Source organism: Rhopilema esculentum, chromosome 11, assembly GCF_057945365.1.
Source record: "Rhopilema esculentum isolate cy_ngs chromosome 11, ASM5794536v1, whole genome shotgun sequence".
Classification (NCBI taxonomy): Eukaryota; Metazoa; Cnidaria; class Scyphozoa; order Rhizostomeae; family Rhizostomatidae; genus Rhopilema; species Rhopilema esculentum.
The window spans coordinates 5017321-5039568 of NC_142825.1; the positions used below are offsets into that span (position 1 = coordinate 5017321).

At 35.7% G+C, this 22248-nt stretch overlaps 2 protein-coding genes across 8 annotated transcripts in view; both read right to left on the reverse strand.

The window, feature by feature from the left end:
- The window catches only part of LOC135693185 (voltage-dependent calcium channel type A subunit alpha-1), a 45151-nt gene extending 42118 nt beyond the window's left edge, over positions 1-3033 (reverse strand). For both annotated transcript variants that reach the window (XM_089111051.1, XM_089111050.1), the window contains exons 1-2: positions 2848-3033; positions 2013-2117 (exon numbers count right to left, since the gene is read on the reverse strand). In XM_089111051.1, the coding sequence (XP_088967177.1) occupies positions 2013-2117; positions 2848-3033 (291 nt within the window). The remainder of the gene's footprint in view (positions 1-2012; positions 2118-2847) is intronic.
- A 143-nt stretch (positions 3034-3176) lies between these two features.
- On the reverse strand, positions 3177-19946 carry LOC135693186 (NADPH oxidase activator 1). 6 transcript variants are annotated; one of them, XR_010516947.2, is made up of 12 exons: positions 19451-19920; positions 18659-18872; positions 18066-18148; positions 14973-15081; positions 13614-13748; positions 13181-13288; positions 12534-12590; positions 11176-11607; positions 10567-10697; positions 9514-9650; positions 8852-8892; positions 3177-3274 (listed from the first exon to the last, which is right to left on the reverse strand). XR_010516947.2 is itself a non-coding variant. In XM_065211581.2 (11 exons), exons 2-10 carry the CDS (start codon positions 18830-18832, stop codon positions 9539-9541), a joined length of 1341 nt encoding a protein of 446 aa, XP_065067653.2. In that variant the 5' UTR covers positions 18833-18872; positions 19451-19920; the 3' UTR covers positions 6218-8892; positions 9514-9538. The 6 variants fall into 6 exon arrangements, 5 of the variants coding, with proteins under 5 accessions (XP_065067653.2, XP_065067652.2, XP_065067654.2 ...); XM_065211581.2 differs by lacking the exon at positions 3177-3274 and having other exon boundaries at positions 6218-8892; XM_065211580.2 differs by lacking the exons at positions 3177-3274; positions 8852-8892 and having other exon boundaries at positions 9123-9650; positions 19451-19627; positions 19792-19904.
- Positions 19947-22248: the final 2302 nt, after the last annotated feature.

A 22248-nucleotide genomic window follows, 5' to 3' on the forward strand; every position in this document is an offset into this window, starting at 1 on the left:
TATTTTGGAAATTCGGGTGAAGTTTAGCCAGCAGCAAAAGCATTGGCAACAGTAAAACATTTCTCACTGTTAGAAGCATAACATCTCGATTGAACAAAATGTTTACTTGAAGATCGAGTTTAAAAAAACAATTTTTTTAAATTCAGAATCACCTGATGCAAAAATGCTTCAAAAAATTTCCGTTTGGGTAGCCTAAACTAAAAGGTTTATATTTTTCTATTTTTGTTAGGTCTTGTGTTAGGTTTTCTATTTCTATTTTTGTTATTAGCCACTATAGATAAAGGACAAAGATTGCCTTTAGCGAGGATTAGATTGGGGAAGAAGCACGTCTCTGTACTGATTTGAAATTTCCAACTATAAACCTTCAAAATTCATAGGAGTTATATTTCTTGAGGATTATCAGGGATGATGACAGTTTTAAAAAACGATGTATAAACGATTGAATTTTAAAAGAACGGAGAGATAAATGCAGTTCTCTTCAGTAGCTTCAACAAAGCAAAGCCAGCCCGACATAAACAGCTGAGACATGTTTCTATGAATCACTCTGCATTTCATATCAGGAAATGACGTCATTTTGAGTCAACATCATTAGAACAACTAATTATTTTTTCGGGATTCAATATAAACAGCAAGAAAGAAGCCAAGTAGGTTTTGAATTGCAGGAAATCAAGATAAGGCAAAAGGCTAGGCTGCTAGAGAGGAGATTAATATCTCTGTTCTACGTACAACTATCTCATACATGTGCAATTAAACCGAAGTATGTGCTAATTAATTTCTTGCCTGGCTGTAAATGAGCAGGGTAATGAAGCACAATTTGTCTGCACGACCAATTAAATCACCCAATTTCAATACTTTCATTATAAAAAAGCTGATGTTTTCAGGTCTAAGAAGATGATATACTTAGCACCTCGCTTCATGATATAAGATCATGTGATTTATAAAGGACGCTCAGATTAAAGCATAAAAGAATAATCTTGATTCTTCTTGGTGATTTATTCAATAGCCAAAAGCATAAAGATTTGCACTGGTGACCAACAGATGCTACAAAAAGTGTGCACCAGTAAATGTATTTTGCATTTGTTATTGGCTGGATTTTGCATTTGTTACAACTGTTAACTCTCCTTAAATTAAAGGAATTGGCAAATATTTGCATTTTTAAAATAATCTGTTGCTACAACTTTATGATATAAATCTGAAGGCATAATTTAAATGGTTTTCTGTCTGTATTTTTATGATGAAAAAAGAGCCTGAATGCTATTGTTGGATAACTGGTAATTTCAGCTTCATAACGCGCTCTGGTGTCAATGTATAATATTGACTACCAAATAACATGATGAAATGTCCTAAGCAAAAATCTTTGGTCAAGAAGTATCATAAAAAACTGCTAGCAGTGTTGACAAAAAGCTAGGTAACTGCAATTTAGAGAAATGCTACTATAACGTAACACATGAGGACCAATGAACGTTGAATTAAGTAAATATCTTTTAAACATTACACATTTGTTTTTACCAAGCACATACTTGAGTAGCATTGCTCTCTAACCAAATTAGCATGCAAATTTTTTCTCTCAGAGTAAAATTAAATGTTGCATTTGATATCTTTCTTGCATCATAGTCCAAACTGTTTCACACCATAAAAATGTCTGTTATCATAAAGTTTTCAAAAGTGTGTGTCTTGATAATCATTATAGAAGAAAATTTAAACAATTTGAGAATTTCACTCGTTCAGCACATAAATTGAAATTTCTTTCATAGAATATTAACTTTTCTGTGAATCATGACCAAGTTTGTATCAAGCCTTTTTTTCAGTTGAAGCCAACATGTTTGACTAATACTGTTAATTCGCTCAAATCTATGTCTCAGCTCGTTTGGTAACTTCGCAGCAAATTCCCATCTTGCAACTGTTATTAATGGCTTTAGATTAATAGCGCAATCATAAACAGACTATTAACGATGATTTTAAGCCTTCGTTACGATAAAGATAAAGAACAATTTTTATATGAATCATCTCACCAGTTGTATGTTTAGTTCCGATTTGTCGAGACTTGGAAGTGGGGCGTTCATCGCTAATAGAATGCAATTGACCATGATTGTTGTTAAAATGAAGTACTCAAAAGGCTGGAAGAATGTCAAGGAAGAATAACGCAATGGCTAGAAAGACAATTTTTCCTAGTGAAACCGCTCTTATCATCCATGCTGTTTGGTGTGAGTGAGCATTATTTTGACAAAAAATTAATTTCAAAGCGAGAATTTATTTGGGAAGAAGATGGCAGATTCGACATTTATAAGTTATAGGCCTTTCAAGTCAAAATCAAATAGAGGAAAGGCTTTTGCAGATGCAATAACCAAGCTAAGGATAAAGGTCATATTTATTCAATTTTGAAGAAGGAGACTTATAGCATTCACAATCATAGACACTAAATCTCCAGAATAACAAACGATATTCACAAATAAAAATTTCAACACTGTGTGTATGTTTTGTTGCTCCAGAAGCTTCGAGTATTGTCATCGTCTACAAACACATAAAAACATTTTTTAGGCCTTTTCTATGATCTACTTGATGTTGATTAATGAATAAGATGCTTGGATAAGCATTTATCAAATATGTCTTTTATAATCAATTGCAAGGCAGATCTTGCTAAGCATCGAATGTTCATCGCGTCAAAGAAAAGTTACCTGCTCCTATGACGATGACGAATGCTTTGTTTTTCGACCCTCGAGCTTAATACTTGAGCATTATTGAAACACTCAAGTGTTATAACATTCGCAATCTAAGATGAATTACATTACTTTCTGCGATAACACTACTGAACTGCTTCTACTTCAAGTCGACTATTGAAAAGGATACTTTCGATTCAGAAATGAATCGACAAAAGCGTCGTATGACATTCTGCTCGGACAGTATAAACAAACTTCTGTACTTTTTTCTTTCAGGACCAACTATTCGTTGCATAGATGAACTCCTGGATTGAGATCCGCCTGACTGAGACATGGTTGATGCTTTTCTATTACTATCCAAGTTTTGCGTAGACATAGCAGCAATAAAACCAGGGCGACACCAGAAAAGGGTAAACTAAAATCATAGGTCCTGTGACTCCAACTGCCTTCTTCTCAGATACATTCCACGTAAGCTTTTCCTGATTGTTCCGCTCGCATTAAATTGTGTATTATCGTCATAAAGTAAAGTTTTCCCTGGTCCTCTCTTTTGTTGTAGTAATTCGCTTGTCGTTTAGGCGTATGGATATGCGGACATAATTCGTTTGCCCAATCACCTGCTAGATAAAGTCACGTGATCAGACTTGTCACAAAAGCTCTTCAAATATGAGCGAATTAGCATAATGCATAATAACAAAAAGCAGGATGGCATTCCCAGCACCTGCCGAACGGTGTGAGCAATGTCGATATGCGCTCAATATGGTTGCTGTATTGTCAGGCGCTAAATTATTCTTTAGTTTCTCATAATAATTCTGATTGTGAGTAGAGTGGATAGAGTCAAGGTATGAATGCGGCTGTATATAATGGGGTCATTGTGCACACTTTTATGTAGATGATTTCACGAGGGTGTCTTTGTTTACGCGCTTGAAGGCTCTCGTACGTAGGCAGGTGAAAAATGCAACAAAATGAACTCACATTTTGCTGTTATTATAATAATTAGAGGTGATGTGTCTCCAAGTTGTTGCTTTAGAAATATGACACCAAGCACTTGTCAATGCTGATGGAAAGAAGTTAGTTGGCTCGGCAATGCAAATTTGGAATATAATCAGATATAATGCAGTTATTCTTATCATCTATTTATATACACATAGAAATAATTCTTAACATATTCATATATGTGTAAGGTAGCTTAGCTTGTAATGATGAGGTGATATAGGGAACAATTATGAATGTTATAAGTTTAGATCTTTGAGTTGTTTGATTTTGAAACCTCTAAGCTATCCTTTAATTAAGTGGATTATTGCTTTCGAATTAAATTTTTCTTCCATAGAGAACGTTCGTCCAAAGAAGGATATCTAGCAGGCCCAATGAATGTGTTGAACTGTTATGCATTGCTTGTAAGAGTGTTTAGCTTGGTAACAGCAAAACAAATTCACAATCAAAGTATCAACTGCATGACTTGCGTCCATTATGACGTCAGTTTCCACCAAACATTGATTGTTTTTTTTTCTATTTTATATGCATTCTTGAGTACCCTTATCTCTTATACCTTGACAAGCAATGAGTCAACAACAGTTTGAACATCCTTCACTGATTATGGTAAAAATTGCCTTGAAATTCGAGTTACTGCTAGCCACATGACCAGCTGTTTTAAATAAAAAAGGTCCTTATTTACCGACCAATTAAAAATAAGATGATTTTTCCACGAATTTCATTACCTTTTTCTTTAAAAAAGTATGCTGTTTGCTTTCATTGCAAGGTTTGATTCTTATAACATTATGTGTATATAACCACCCGAGTAGCAAAGTTAAAGAAACTCTCGCGATATACATCGAAAATTCTCAAAATGTATTTACAAAGTTTAAATACCCTCTCAGTGACTATTAAACAGTCAAGAGAAGGCTTGTTGAGTACCCAGGTTCAAAGGGTAGAAATTTTCGGTTAAGGAGAAAACTCGGTTGTTTTTAAAGAAGTATGCCTTAAAACAGGTTGATACTTCTTGAAATTAGTTGCCTAGATGCATTCATTGCTCAATCGTTTTTGTGTATGAAGAATTGAGTACACTATGTCGTGTGAAGTGGGTCGAGGGGAACGCATACATCAATATAAATATATAGTGAGCTACATTTGACTGTCTGGAAGACAGAGGGAAATTTCAGCCCTAGCACCGATAGTGTCTTCTTTGTCAAGATAACTGTTTCTATGCAGGCTCATCTTAGAACCGTGAATAAAGAAGCCTCTCTGTCAGTAAATGCAACATAAAAAATTGGAATAGAGGCTTAAGAGGCAGTTTCCATTACGACCTAATTAACCTGGAGGTGATGCAAACAACCACAAAGACAATCAATAGAAATTGACGGTTTTCGTGATCAGGGCTATTTTTCAACTTGGTCAAGCACAGAAAAGTCCAGCACTGATATCTTTCTCTGGTTTTGATATTGCAATTTCGACCAGGATATACAATAAAATTGGTCATGTAACACGAATCTGAATTCACCACAAAATCTCTAATTAAGCCTCTGGAAGGCATTTTCGCTTTTACGAAAGGGTATGCTTAGAAGGTTTTAATCAGCAGCTTAGTCTACGGCGTTATGGTTATCGCCTGCTTCTTTAGTGCTTCAATGGACTAGGGATACAAGAGACTAGGAATGCATCAATGGATACAAGAGAGGCTGTAAACATGGCATTCGGAATTCAAGAGCTATGTGAGGCGTTTCTCTGAATCTCTATACACTGTTTCCTCGAAGAAACAATTCATTGGTATCTGCACTGCTGTATTCTTATGTCGAACATCTTTTCAAAACAGCTTTTTCCAATCTGGTAGTATTTTAAAAGGCGACTCATCTTCACAATTGCGTCTATGCACAATGTTTCGGCTCAATTGCCTCTGCGCGCGATTTACTAGATGAATGATTTCTCTGGTTGTGAGCCTCGCTTGCATGCGTACTTCGTTTTGCAATATGCCAACCAGTTAACTATACAATCATGCTTGTATTATTACAAAAAACTTTAGTATTTTCTGAAAGCAGTTTCATAGTTACTATCTGCAAAATACCAAGGAACATTTCATCACATATAATGTTCAGTATCTTGTCATTTAATGATACTTTAACAGATTGCCAGAAGTTAACGGAGCAAGTCTTTCCTACAACAAAGTTTCTTAATTATCAAGAAACAAGTAACTTTTGGTGTAAATTTTTTTGGCTTTTCTTGGATTTGAAATCTCCATAGTCGATGTGAAATAAAATTTGAGGTTAGGCAGTTTGCTAGTTTTTTCTATAAAATTCCCTGTCTATGTGTGCATAAGTTACCATTAGAGTTGTTTTTTCAGCCATTCGAACACTATTTCTTTCACGTTTAGTAGATATTTGTTTGCCATGCTATACTATCTAGCTAGTCTTTATTCATTGAACTGTTGATTGATAAAAATGAACGTTCGAGAATCGTTCGAAGAATCGTTCGAAGAATTGAAACAAATTCTTTAAAAATTAGCCAAAGACTTGACCTCAATTTTATTGCATTTCTCAAGAAAAATAAACTATGCAGATTTAAAATCCAAGATTGAATGGATAATATTTTGAACAAAATTCGAATTTTTTGATGACGTCATCAACTTAGGAAGATTCACTTTGAACCGCATTAATTCGTTTATCGCAACTTTTTTTGTCAACCAAGTTCCATATTTAAATATCACATATTCAGTTTGAAGGATATATAGAATGATTATTTTTTTACTTCTAATCGTTTTTGCATGACGTTATCGTCATTTTATGACGTCATAATCCTAAAAATGTTTAAATAGTAGAAAAATAACAGGACAGAAGTATATTTTGTTGAATAAGAAGTGCTATGGAATCCATTCTTTCTTATCATTGTCTTCTTTGCTTTAAAACCCAAAGAAAATGAGTTCAACTCATCTTCTTCTGCCTCAAGTTGATCACTGCAATTTCCCATGACCTGATCTTCACTGTTTACGAAATCTTCTGCAATTTCATCGCCATAGCACTGCAGATCTTGCTGCTGTTTGGTGGTGTATGTCTGGGGCCCTTTTAGGTATTAAAATAAACTTTGTGAAAAGGGATTTCGGGACATTGGTGGCTGACTCCAAAATTTTCTGCAGATATTCACAGCTTCTTTAATTTAACAATCGGATACTGTTCAATTGAATATATAAAGAATTTTTTTCCTTCAAACCACACTGGTATGACCAGCTCATTCTCTCAATCGCAAGTCCAACAAATACTTCAAAGTCAATTTATTTTATAATCTTCTCTTTTACAATAAATACAATAGTAAATGATCTTCTCAGTGAATCTCTATGTGGCTGTAAAACTTTTGTGACTTGTTCTTCCTTGTCTTGCGTAGCTTTATTCTTATCTGCACAAGTGTTTCGTAACAATTGCCTTTTTATGATAATGTCTGCACAAAGGTGGTTGCATTCGCGATAATTTCTTTGGCGATTTCATGGCTCATCCCAACTCCCTCGAGCAGTTCTATCTTTCCAGAACAATTCTTTAACATTTCAAAATGTTTTCTTTCCTTGCTTAAAAATAATCTCGCTCATTTCTTTACTTAAAAAAGTTGCCGACTTTGTTATACAGCCAGTAACTGCTTGTATAGCCGGTAAACATTTGCAAATATTTTCTTCCAGGTAAGTTATAACTTTCATGTATCAACGTACTTCTCGTGTTCAATCTTTAATAACCACTTTTGTAGATTTTCAACGCAAAAAGTGTACAACCACCAAGACATACACAATAGTGTCTTTTTCACGGCATGCACACAGTAATCCTAGCTGCATGCATAACAAACTTCTAAGTTTTATTAAGCTAAAAACAACAGAAACTTCAACAGTAAACTTAAGAAAAGATCCTCGATATAATGTAAAAACCTTAGGTATAATCAATAAACGACATAATATACTGCCAAGTTTTGCAGCGGAAATCAAATTTAGCTTAATTAACTGCAAGCTCGAGGTGGTCAACATCGTATTAGTGGGGTATCAAAGGGATAAGGAACTCTATGGAGTGCTGTCCTAAGTTATAAAAAGCCATGGGTATAAGTCATTACTAAAATCATGATACCACTGTCCAAGACGTAGCAAATATGCTTGCTACAAAGTGAAAAGAGTATTGTCGCATGTCGCATTCAACAAGCTAAACATCAAAACGAGGCTTGAGAAAACGAGCAGGTAAAAAGGCACCGGGCAGCAAGAATACGCAAATATTCCAATAAATAAGTAATATGGATCGTTCTTCAAGGATTAATCCTAGCCTGTCGCCATAGTAACATCGGTTTTAGATAAAGATTGAAAACATCAGCTAAATTAAAGCTGAAAGCATGCTGAGGATGCTCAAATGAATAAAGGAAACTCCCAAAAAGCAACAATTCTTGCCAAACTGATTGTTCTGTCCTTACAGCTCTACTAGTATATTTCCACCTTTCTCTGTGACAATTTTATGGAAATCCAATGAAATATGGCTGCGTGTGAGGACACCATTGAACTGTGCAACTAGCAGTGTATTGGGCAATGGGGCAGGTAATCAAAAAGGGTTTTATATGAATTTCATTGTGGTTTGAAACATCATTCAAAGGACATTTCCTAGGAAACAACTATAATATTGCACATTCGAGCTTGAAATGTGAGAACAGTGCAGGGCTTCTTCCCAAACTTATCATAGTAAGAGACTACAGTGGATTGTTATAGTTACAGCAAGATTGAAGAGTGGGGGTAGAAGTGGACGGGTGCGTGGCGAGATGCTACTCGAGGGTAGTTGCATTTTGAATAGTAAAACAAAAATATAAAACATGCGATTTCGCAAGCGGAAGAAGTGTAGTTTTCAGCAGATTATATATTTATAAATAGGTGAGCATTGAGTACCAGAATTTGAGGAAAACAGGTTTTGTTGTCTAGACTTCTCTGTTCTAATGACGTCAGCGGCCATTGATAACAGCTAACAACAACGTACATTTGCTGATTGTATCTCTGTGAATGTATCTCTTGGTTGGTTACTTCGAAAGACCAGATGGATCTTTTACGACCAGAAGAGCCTGTTGTTAGCACAAACTTCCAGGGTACTTAGCGACTAAGAATACGAAACGAGCACTGACTAGTGAAAACATAAACAGTTCTTTGACCTGGAAAGCGTGCTGTAAACACACGAACTCCGAGAAAGAAAGACAAAAAAGTTACTTACTACCCATGCCACGCTGCTACTACAAGATACATTTCATTTACCTAGAAATAACGATCATTTATTAACTCCACCAATTAGAACACGAAACCACAGCTGTGTGTGATATCACGTGACACGTTTTAATCGCTAGCGCATGCGTGAGTGGCTAAGGATAAACTTGTGGTAGCACATAATATAATGCTTGCTCCTTCTTCACTGGCAATAACGAAGCATCGGACCTTAGATTTTTTACTGTGGTCAGAGGGAACCGCTGAAAATGTAGTTATCAGGATATTAAAAGTCCAATATAAATCAAAATATATATATTAAAATATATATATCTTCTAACATAACCATCATCACCTTTAACAAACGATATCATGATTTTTATCAATCATTACATATTAGTGACTAACACAATCTCTACAAAAACACGATTCTCATATTACTGCTGTACAGGACGACATATTTGATACTCGCATAAAAGCCATATCTGGCAAATTTTACACTGCATTGCTTAATAGTTCAGTGCCCAGAAAACAAAAACAACGCTTCTAATTTATACATAATACAAGCTTCTAAGTTAAAGCTATCTGTCAGCTCATCTAAAAATATTTTATTTTCTCAAATATGGTACCTTGGATATATAAATTTACAGTAATTCTAAACTATGAATGTCCTACCAGGAAATGCTTCTGCTGTCAGCTCTTATGGTGTAGCTTCAAAACAGATTATTTTTGCATTATCGATGGTGCCTTGGACAATGTGATTGAAAGAAGCCTGTGAAAGTTTCTTCTGTTTTCCCAAACTGTCGACGTAGCTAAAAGAAGAGAAGAGTCAAGAGGGGTGACCAAAAGAGACAGCCAGGGCGAGCAAAAAAATTATCATTCATTAATATCGTTAAGACTGGTTTCAATATTGGAGAATCTGGTCGGGCAGCCATCGAGATCGGTTGATAGATTGATTTTAACTCTTGGGAATTGGTCGTGCGATTGTGTGATCCATAGTCAGGGCACGAGTATCATTAAAATATCGCTTTGGATCTCCTTTAAATAACGTTTCTAAGGCTTGTATAAGAAGAATACATGGGCATTTAAAATGTACGCAGGGAGAAGGGAGAACAGAAGTACGTAAGCTTGAAAGAAAAATGAAACTTTTCCAACAAGAATATTTCCAACTTAAATTACCCCTGAAACAAAGAAGTATTTCTTTAGAAGAAAGACAGTGCACATGTTCGCATCAAAACTGAAGATTTGTAAGATAAAAACCTATAAGCAAAGTATTTGTTAGTTGGATTAATTGGATTCTAAATCTTAGCCACTGGATTCGATCACAAATTCCCAGACTATCAGATGAATGCACAGATTCAATCACGCATGCAGTCGGGCGCCCAGATTTGTTGAAGTAGAAACCCGCCCTTAGATTTTGAATTAGGGTTACTTCAGTGATAAGGAATGTAAAAGTGAACTGAACTATTTGTATCCAAAGTATTATCACTAAATGTTGGTATGTTATGGTATCTTATGAAATCTTTTGCTGATAATAAATGTGGTTGGTCGAAAATAGCACTTATGGATCAGGGTGAAGAGATTTCCGTTTGAAGATATGTCTTCAATGAAACTAGCCTACCATTTTTCAGAGAACATAACAAGGAGGTATCGGTGTGTGAGCGACACTCAATTTAACTCTGAAGTTTCAAAAGACTACACTTTCTGAAATTTCCAAAGAAAACCTACAAAAGATCCAGCTTCTCCGGGACTGATTGCTTCAGTATCAGTTCTTTTAGTTCATTCATCGTTGTCGCCTCGCTGCATTGTAGTTTAACAGAAAAACTGAACTGTACTTCTAGGCTCACCGGGCATGTTTCCTTCAAAGGAAAAAAGGGTAAAGACTGATAAAAAGTAACCTTGAATGAAAATAATCGAGGAAATAAATGACTTAGGAGATACTCTTATTAGAAACTGTATAGGAAGGTGAAAGGAGTTGCTAAGCACGACGTGCAATTTAGCAGGGATATGATCTTCAACGAAGGGCGTGGGGAAGGAATGAAGTATAAAAGAAAATTGAATGACATTTCGCATCGTCAACAAATCTATTAACAGATCATAATTTGTGGCAATTGCCCTCTAAACAGTTTTCAAAATCTACTCGCGAAGAGGCGGTACCCAGACACGTTTCCTCTCACTTTTTCAGGCACATTGAAGGCAGATGAGTACAAACAAATATTTCTGACCTGACGGCATACGACTCCATGAAATTTGTTGATAATTGATGGGGAAATGAACTCGAAAATTCACATGGCCTAACTCTCACAAAGACCTCGAATAAAAGCTGTGAAAACATACCTCATTATTATTATATTCGTTTTTAGATTGGAATGGCCCAGTTGGCAATGGTTTCTTCGGTGCTTGAAATCGTGGTGGCTGACTTATACCATTTTCCATAAAAGCGGAATTTTTGGACTTTTGTCCGTTCCACGAAGAACCCTCAGGGCGTTTTGGGATTGAAGGAGAACTCGGTGGCGGTCGCTTTGGTGCTTCAGGAAGCTGTGGCATTGGCATAGGTTTCTCCATCACCCCGGCCCATGTTTGCTTTCTTTGGCGTTCCTGTAGTTGGGGAGCAGGAGGCAAAGCTTTCTGTGGGGGCCTATTTTCAAGAACTTTTCCAGCCGACAGGATTTCAGCGTTTGGCCCGGCTGGTGCAGATACTCGCCTTAAAGTTTTCTTTCGATTAGGCTGACAAATATCAGACATTAATTTCTGTCGTTCTTCTTGGACCTAAAAAATAAAAGAAACTCAATTTTACAAAGACCTTGGCAGACCAATCGCAAAATGTTACAAAAAATTGTAAAACGTAGCCAGAGGCGACCGTCAAGATCAGTTTGTCAACTACTTAAAACTCCGATGTAAAACTCCGACAAATAGTAGTTAATTTATTGCATAGTTCTCTGTTTTTCCTCTAGGTATTTCCTTTAATCATATTTCCTTTAGGAAATTTATTATGTTGGTCTGATTTAGATCGGGTTTTATTTGCTCCAGTTTTCGGGAGGGGGGGGGGAACTACCATAATTGCCTAACAGGGGGGGGGTCCAGTCGGAATCAAATAGGGCCAAAGCTAAAATGTTAAAAAATTACCCTCAAATGGTAGTCTTTTTGGCAATAACCCTCCGATGGTAGCATAAGGACCGAAATTATGTCCTTGGTGGCATATATTTCATTGTACGCGCCTGGTCCTTCTTTGGCAAATTTTTTCGCCATTGACTATTGCTGATTCAGGAAAGATAAAATATTGTTCATATTTGTTCATATCTATAATAAATCGCAAGCTAAACTAAGCCGTTGTGTTATTTTCGAAACTGGGCCATTTGGTAAGACCCTCAAATCAACTGGACACCTGTCAGGCCTTAATGGGAATACCCCCCCACCCCCAAGATACCGCTTTAAAGTATTTAGATGAGATTATTCAAGAACGGCATATGTACATTGCGAGAAAATTCTAATCTGACGACAAACAGACAATATAAGACGATAGCATTGTGATAGGTAGAGACTACGACAGCGTTTGGTTTGTACACGCAAAGCTCATGTCATATAGTTCTAGCCAAAGAAAAGAAATTCACATATAATCAAGGTATATTAACAAGTAAAAACAACATCGTATTCAACAAATTATTCTTCATTTTAAAAATGTAATAACAACCTACCAATTTCAGACCAGAAAACCCAGGTGTGTTATCAGTAGGGTCTGCTGTATACAAAACCTTCATAAAAAATAAAGTTACATGAAACACATAAACAAAGAGGAGTAAAATATCAAAAATTTTATCGAATGGTACTTGATACACAATCCCTGTCATAGTAATAAAATTATAAAAACAAATCGTTCTTAGTTTCAAGGGACCGAAACTGAAGGTGTCTGACCTACTAGTGGCCAGGCATAAAGTACCAATTCTATTATTGAAGTCTTTTTCTAAAATACTGTCTACTTGTTCACACAGCCTTAACTATATAAATGTAAACATTTTGAAACACGAGGGGGAAATTACTCTATGGAAATCTCGCACACCTTTGGTTGAAATACTATTGTATCATCTGTTATTTCTTGAAATACTTTTGATTTTTTGTGAAAATTCCGTACGCTATTTGAAGGATAAAATTGCAACTTAAAATGAATTGCGCCCCTAGATCAAATAAAACGAATCATATGTAAAACATTTCCCCTTGAAAATAGGGTCAGAGCATTGATACGTTGGGAGCATAGCGAAGCAACGCAGGAATGCACTTTGGTGTTATATTTCAATTCCAGAATTAAGATATTCAAGTATAAAAAGTAGGTTGAAGAGAGTATAACCTTAGCTTGGCCTAAATAGTCCTTCTTTTTTAGGTTCTTCACCGCCTGAGCAGATGGGCGAAAAATTGCATTACTCGGTGGCAGGATGAGTTCCAATTGTTTTCCTGCCTACAAAGATAGATAAGGCTATGACATGACAAAAAGCAAAGAATTGTAGCAAATAAATTTTGCGTTGATTTGAAGGAAAAGGGGGAAGACATGCAACTAAAATTGAGTTTAATAGGTGTCTCAGTATTCGCCCAAAAGTGTTAATCTTGAAGAATGTATCTTAAAAAGTTATTGCCGCCATACTTTTCATGAAATTCAAACGATTCACAAAGGTTGTTAAATCTATGAAAAGAATATGTTTTATGGATTAAAGATATTTACAGCAACAAATATTTAAGACAATGATAATTTTCCTATGATGATATCAATTTTTTGAAAACCAGACCTGAAGAAGCTGCAATGCTTCGCTTGCACTTTCGTGCTTCTTCTCAACTTTGACTTTGATTGCCATCGTGAGCGCGTCACGAGCCTTTTCAACTTCACCTTGCTTTGAATACGCAAAAGCATGATTCATGAGCACCTGTTATTTAAGTAGGAAAAGTCATAGTTCTAGTGGATTTTTCAAGAGATCGATGTTTGAAACGGATAACAAAAGAAGGTAATAGTAAGTGATAAGGAAACGCAGATAGTTTAAAGTGGGGTTTAACACCACCAAGGGGAACTGACATCATCAAGTACTCCTTTTCAAGTAAACCACTTTCGTATTTCAAATGATCTTGATCGTTTCCTTTTTTACATTTGGAATAGTGACTTTGCAACAAGAATCGTGTACCAACGTAATATTTATATCCTGCTCCATTCTGTTATATATTACGAAAACAAGCTTATAAAAGCACAGCTGAAATTTGAAATTTAAGTAGGCTAGAATCTTCAGAAACTCGCCAACTACAAAAAAGGCTGGCTCAATCCCTTTTTAGCGAAAGTTAATCTGAATTCTTTGACAACCATCTTTGGACACTTCCTTCATTTCCTCCTTGGATAGTACCCCCCCTCCCCACTTTTTTAAAGTTGTTAGAATCTATTGAACAACTCAAAGATAATAACGAGACGAATATTTAGTGCTATCTCCTCTTGGGCGTTTGTAGTCTGCATTTAACGATGAAAGAAAAATGTCAAGAAAAGACACCATTTGCATTATAGAGTAGGTTAATTTCTTTCTAAGAGGCTCGTACACAACTCTTCATCCAGCCCTTTCCTATTAATTCGATCCCTCTCGCAATCTTCGTTTATTCGTTTCGGGGGAATTTTCCAACCCTCGGTTTAGTCCCTCCCCCTAAGAGTCAGAGAAACCAGGTGTATTTTGTAGAAACAGAAAGGGGCTTGTGAAAGGAAGTGTTGTTTGTGCTATAAAATGAAAAAATCACAAGGGGTGTCACGACATTCATAGGTTGTTTGGCTCGACTCTTTGAGTTTTGAACTTTTTTCATTTTCATGCTGAGTCTGATTTTTTTGAAATTTTATTACTTCTCTAGATTAGATCCATTATTAGTGTCTGTTATAATTGTAAAATTTTATAACTGAAAATATCACTCTGCGGCTTTTTTCTAATCTTTCAGAAATTTCAAACATTGATTTTGATTATAACCAAAATTTGTAGATATAGAAGAAATTGAGGGAGTATAACCCCAACACGACTCCAAAATGACCTTATTTCAACCTCTTTGTCGTGACCATCGTCATGGTTACAATACCTTTCTCATAGTCATATAGCAAATTGTTTTCTATTCAAATAGCCCGCACCTACCTCGCACTCATAGAGTTGATACTTCAATCCAAGCTGTTTGTAATCAACAACTTTGTTACCACGCATACATTTCAAAGCTTGCTGAAACTGTTCAATTGCAACAGGATACCTAATGAAAGAGAAAAGTGTTGTCTATGATGAGGCATAAAACAACGAAAAGTTCGAAGAGATTCACAAGCCTGCTCTGGGGCAGGACGACGGAACGTTTAAGGGATTAGTGAATTTGGTTCAGTGGCAATTTGGGTGGGCGCACTGAAAAATCAGCAATTGTTTACTAACAAGATGAATCCCTTTTCTCTATGAACAATAGAGATTAAGAGTGTCAGAAGTTCTTCCTGAAATCTTGTTCGGGGCGTCTAGCAGGGTTGGTATATTGGCTTTTTTAAACCAAATTCCAGAAATTTGGCTTTTTTGAACTTGTTTGGCTCCAGAAATTCCTTTTGGCTTAAAGTCACCTTTTGGCTTAATTTTGGCTTTTTCCCACAAGTTCAGGCATAAGTACTTATTTCCTACCTTCCTTCTTTTTTCATCATTCTAACAGAAATTGACAATTCAAGCAGTTAATGCATATATTTTACTGTGATTTTGACACTTTGATGCTTTGTTTTAATTTTACTAAAAATACGTTCCCTTACATGTACATCATGTGTTAGAATTCTATGAATACAATGAAAAAGTGTTCCATCAGTCAGTTGAAGAATACCTAAGCATTTTCACAAGAGTGGTAAATTTAAGCCGTGGGTAGAGAAATACGTAAGGGTTAAAGGGGGTCAAGCACCCTATGGATTGAACAGAAAAAGTTACTTCTAGCCTCGTTTACAACTTGAAATTTTCTATTGTTTTGCTGCATCGTTTACATTTTGGCTTAATTTGGCTTTTTTCCAACATTGATTTGGCTTGAAGCCCCAAAAGAATCTGCCAACCCTGGCGTCTAGGCCATACTTACTAAACAAGGAATTTTCACCAAAACTGAAAACAAACATTTGTTTAACAACATTGCACAACATCAGCAAGCAAAACTTGCGTGGGAATATTTGCATTTGTTCGAAACCACAACTGTTGAACTCAGATCTCCGCGTCGCCATGTCTCATAAGATATCAAGCCAGTCTTCCTTAAAACCCCTTACCATAATTATTTTTACACTAGGTGAGCAAAAGTATTGCACCACCCCCCACAAAATGGCAGCACCGCCGCGAACTTTTTATAGTAAACCAAAATTCAAATAGCTAAAGCAAATTAAATAAAAGTTTTAAGATGACTGTTTGGGTGGGAATGCATGGGAAATTTATCAAGGTAGAGAAATGAATATGAAAAATGCAAATATATCGTTTGTTTCTTTTTATTTTTAAGCCATATCGAACACTGCGAAAACATGAAAACTCAGCTATGGCGATAGGAGTAACTGTAATATATTTGTTTGGTTGCCCAAATCTGTTAATTTCTCTGACTCGTATTAAAGTATTTCTCAAAAGTTTTGGTCGCACGTTTTTAGTCCTGAAAAAGGCCTAATTTCGGATACCATTTCGTAACATGTTGCAACAGAATACAATTGATAAAACATGTCAGTAGCCTTTAACTCCATGTCTTCCAGCCAATTGCAATTTCATCTCGTCGTTGAATGACAATACCAAAATTTCTGCGATAAACAGTCGTGTAGAGTGACCCGCCAGTGTTCAAAAACCCTCCTTGAAGAACGTCTATAAAAGTGTCACTTTTCGCTAAATTCAAGGCCAATAATGATCTTCTGGGATCTCAAACACCTAAATGTGATCTTGCCAATGTTTACTTAAACTTATCAAGTGGTGTTGAGAAGTAACCTGGTGCAAAAGTTTTTGATTGAATTTAGCATGTTTTACAAGGGTTTTAAAGCTTCGAGACTGTCTAATGAAAAATTTACTTCTTTGATATTTTAAAAAGACATTTTTCTAAAAATTAAAATAAAAAGCGTTGCCGATAGTTTAAGGTTTTGTTTGATTGAGTTTTAATCATGGAATGACGCCTAATGGTTTCACAAAAGTGGTTTGAATTTCAAAGGGCAAGTTGTTCTCAACGCTGACGCCATTATTAATTCGTCGAAGTATTGCAATACTTTTGCTCACCTAGTGCAATTTCAAAATTCTTTATTGATATGACCAGGCTCAAACTGCTTTTCACTGTATTCACAAAAGTTACAATGAAATGTGTTTACTTATATTGTACAAATATAATACATATATTTTACGTCAATCTAAATTTTTACAAGAACTTAACATATATTACAATTGACCATACCACAGCAGAGGGAGCATGTATTTTGCATTTTCTTCAACTAGAGCAATTATGCAGAATCATGAAGAATTATGCAGAGAATCAGCATCTTGATTTTTATTGTGAGATTTATTGTTTATCTTTCAGTAAATAAACAATATATTCACAGCTACTAAAATATTTCCTTAAAGGAAACCAGCAAAGATCCGGCAAGATTTGCTATGTTGAAAGATCTTGACTTTGATAATTTCTTAAGTTTCATGGGAACGTGATCGATCTGCCCTAACTTGTCCGGTCTTTGCTGGTCTCCTTTAAGGAAATAAAGCTGTATGATCTAAGGTAATATGTATATTTTTTCTTAAGATATTTTAAAGGCGGACAAGAACCAGACCTGTTTAGAAATGAAAGCAAATTGCTTTTAATTTCCCCTAGATTATTCATTTGAGAATCTAATACAACATACAAATTGGTAACCAAAAAGTACTAAATCTGTAACAAAAAACAGGAAATTCTAAAAATGTCAATTTAGGATAGCTCAGAGGTTTATAAAAAACAATTTATTTCCTATTTACCATTAAAAACTCTATTGCAAGAAATATTTCAGAGGCATGTTGCAGATCTTGGAAAGAACATAGTTTTACAGCAGGGGCAGACACTTGGTCAAATATTGACATGGGGGCAAGTTTATTGTTTTGAGAAGATGATGTTACATTTTCAAATTGTTGTAAAACAAAAGACTATTGTCTTACAACATATTTGGGGACGACCGCCCCTTCCCCCCCCCCCACCCCCCCGCCCAGGTGTCTGCCATTGTTGTATAGTGTGAGCCTTCACCAATTACATACCTAGATTCCTTGCAGTTACATATTCCACTCATATAATAGCCAACTGCAAAATGGGCATCTTTCTTAACTGCCTCTTCAAAATTCTTTAAAATAAGATTTGACATTATTTCATTACTGTTGAAATGGATAAAACAGCAAATTTACATAAAATAGTTCATATACATATACTTTCTTAAATTTTCAAATCAGTTTAGCCTGCAAGGAATTTATATCCAAAAGAATGTATAAAGCTCAAGTAACCTTGGATCTAAGGAAAATAATCCAACAGATAACTACAAAATGAAACTTTATGATTTACCAGCACTTTACTTTACAAAAAGTATTAAAATTATGTAATAAAACTGTTTAAAAGTCTGGTTTACATGATCATACACAGGTGAAATTTCCATCATATTTACTTTGCTCGCTGGTCAAATGAAAAATCTGTGATTGTGTCAACAGGCAACTAAAAGGGATTAATTCTGCTGCTTCATGCAACTTCAAGCAACTTGCAAGGTTGTTGACAAGATTACATTCTGTGATGGAAATTTTTCCTGAATATGATTGTGTAAACCGGTCTTATCATAATGATGAAATCAAAGAAACTACAATACCTCCAGAGCATCCTTGTTTTTTTGCTGTGTTAAATAAACAATCCCAATGTTGAAATATATTTTTGATGAGATTGTTGACATGGAAGAAAACTGTGAAAATGCCTCTTGTAGTTGCCCATTTTCATAAGCTTGTGTTGCAGCATGCCAAATTTCAATATCTGCTGCTGAAGTCATGGTAAAGTTTCTTCTAGATCAATTCCCAAGGTATAATCAGCTAGAATCAACAAAATATGACGAGAGGCTTACAAATATGTTGCAAAGTCCAGTGACCACCAGGTCAGGAGAAGTGGACAGTGTATACAACCTTTTCACTTCTGATTTAGTGATAAGAAACAAAGCTTTAAACCACAGACTGTGGGAGGGAATCATCCTTTGTTAAAAATGCAAAACAGTTTTGGAGACCTTTCAATTGATCTAATCCATTAACTATTAGCCTTGGTGAATACAAATGGAGATAGGAAACCTATCTTTACAAAAGAAAGTAAAACAATTGCAAAAACAAAACAATAAAAAGCTGGGGGTGACAGTGTTGATATGTGTAACAAAGTGTACAGATAAAAAATATCTTTTGGGTTGATAAGAGGATCTTTCAAGTATCAAAACAATTTGCAATTTATCCTTTGCATGGGAGCAAATTCAAATTTCCAAGCTAACAATTTGGACAATTCTTTATTCAATGCTAACAAAACAAATAGACAGTGAAAACAAATGGATAACATGAAAAGGCAGCATACCAGATAATTGCGACTTTTTAATGCAATGCACATAATTTCAATGGAAGCAAATACATACCAATAATTGCAGCTTTTGTATGCAATCCACCAATGTTAAATTCATAAAGATTTGTTTCTGTCGTTGCAACACCACTTGAACTTCCTCACTGCCCATGGTAGGCAAGACAGTCGTATGAATTCATAATAACAACTGCAGCGTTAATTAGCCTCGTTACTTGCTCTACTATTTCAAGCCCTGAAATATAGGTACAGAATCTGCTTTCTAAAACTTAAGATGATGTTACAAACCTTGACTTTGTAAACAACTACCCCCCTTCCGCAACAGATTTTTGGGAAGAGCTAGTTAGGCGGCTCCGCATACATTAATCTTGTCGTAAAACGCCGACGAAAACAACCAACCTTTTGCCGCTAATGCACCCATTGGAATGTGTGTACAGTTCGGCCTGTCATAAAGTGTCTGCCCCAGTTGACCATTTTGAAAGGAATAAATCTGGATCTGGAACCGCAAAATTAAGGTAGTGAAAAATAAAGGTCCGCAGTTTACAATCGGACGGACATTCGATTGGTCCGCGATTTACAATGCTAAAGCACCCAAACTTTCACAAGTTCGCTTGCAAAACTATTTTTCCAGTGAACCGACTTTGTATCAGAAAAAACTTAAAAATGAACATATGGATATATCATTAAGCAGAAGTGTAGAGTCCAAAAATGTAGAGGTCATAGAGATAAAGAGGGGCATAGAGCTTTCGCTTTCACAATGTGAATATTTCAATTGTCTTCGTTTGCATGACTCCTCAATATCAATCCTAAGCCTTTCCATTTTTTTCTAGGGTTAAAACATCAAACATCTTCCAATATTTACCTGTAAATTGAGTAGAATGATATTAAGATAAATAATTTAAAGAAGTAAAATTTTGCCTGCAGTTCTTTTCCCGTTCTCCTGCTTTCAAACCTAATTTCAGGAAATTTGATTATAAATCTAAAATCTAAAAGCAAACAAAGATTTACGCATGAGTGTTGAAAAAGCCACACCCAATACCCCACCCATGGTCAAATCCTGTATACTCCCATTTGTGTTAAAAATTCTCTATTGTATATATGAAATCACTCAAAATATTCGCTGACGCCAGCAGCGATTTTAGGGGCTGCGGGACCGGGCCCAAAAAACATCTGAGGGGCCCTCGTTATTTACAATTTCTATCTTTTGGGCCCTGTTCTTTTCATGTGAATAGAATTCTCAAGTATCACGTCACGCAAGAGCTATTTTTAGAATTTTTGAATTTCAAGCACATAGCACAAAAGAACATCATAAAGTACTTCCAATTATGCAAGGCCAATGTTTGGTAACGAATCACTGTTATTTTGGCTCTGTTCATAAAGCTATGAACAGAGACTAAATTACAGCGGTTTGACTGGAAAAGAGCCAGTGCACATGTGGCCATATCTTAGCCAACTCAAAACAAATTTGACTGATTTTGCGCATTTACAGGTATTTCATGATGCTCTCTCAGGCTCCGGATTTTGGTGACGTCATCACTTTTAACTCTATTATATAGCAGGCGTAATAAAAAAATGGGATAAGTATGTTTGCAGATGACAGAAAGTTTTTCTCCAGTATAGTTGATGACCTTGATCACCAGGGTTTGCAAAATGATCAAGGTAAAAAAAGTGGCAGCTGTGTCTCAATGCATCAAAATGCAAGCCAATGCATTTAAAGAAAAGGAAATCAGAACGCAGAAGCAACTTACATAATGAAGGATGTTCCAAACCATGTGACAATAGAAACTAGTACTTGTACATGTTGACAATAAGCTAAAATTCATTGTGCAGGCACAGATTGCAGCCACCTGGGGGGGGGGTCTCATTAAGGCCTGACAGGGGGGTCCAGTCCGTTTGAGGGTCTTACCAAATGGCTACCAAATGGCCAATTTTCGATAATAACTGAACTGCTCAATTTAGCTTGCGATTTGTTATAGATAATGAGCAAGGTTTATATTTCCCGAAACAACAACAATCAATTATGAGGAAATTTTTCAAAAAAGGACCAGAAGAGCACAAAGAAATGGATGCTACCAAGAAAATAATTTCGGTTTTTGTGCTACCGTTTGAGTGGTTTTGTCAAAAAGTACTACCATTTGAGGGTAATTTTTCAAAAGTTTAGCGTTGGCCCTCTTTGACCCTGACCGGACCCCCCTGTAAGGCCATAATGAGAGTACACCCCTCGGGGGATCCATAAAACATTCATAAATTTGGATAGAGAAATAATTAAGTGATCATGATGATACGAGTTTTCAAAGCACTTGATAAACATCATCTAAAATATGAAAAGTCTGCCTGGCCACCATTCTATAAGAAATATATCACAGTTATTGAAAATGTACAAGAAAGAGCAACTAAGCTTGTTATAGATTGAAAAGTTATCCCACACAAAGAAACATTGAGGTCTTTGAACAACCCCAGCCTTGCAAACCGTCATCTACGAGAGGATCTAATTGAGATATATAAACACATGCACAATATGTACAATATAGAAAGCAGCAATTCTAGGATGTTAGGAAAAAACCTTTAGTAAGAGAGTGAACACTTGTTGGAACAATTTGTTTGAGAAGATTGTAAATGCTCCTATAAAGACAAAGCATTCTGCACAAACTATGGCATTTATCTCAGCAGCAACACATAACATAAACTGTTATTTAAAGTTTTAAGTATAAGTGTAAGTATAAGTATAAGGGGTACAAATTAAAAACTTTAAATAAGAAAAGCCTCCGGATCATTCTGAATACCAAGTTTATTTGAAAACCAACAGCAACTGTTGATTAAACATTTGTCAAAAGGGATGACAGATGGCCATAATTT

Coding starts and splice junctions, on each gene's coding strand:
- LOC135693186 (XM_065211581.2), bottom strand. CDS start 18,832: ATGACTTCAGCAGCAGATATTGAAATTTGGCATGCTGCAACACAAGCT. Junction 15,082..18,065: donor TGTAACTGCAAGGAATCTAG/GTATGTAATTGG, acceptor CTCTTTCATTAG/GTATCCTGTTGCAATTGAAC. Junction 10,698..11,175: donor ACGAATATAATAATAATGAG/GTATGTTTTCAC, acceptor TTTCCTTTGAAG/GAAACATGCCCGGTGAGCCT.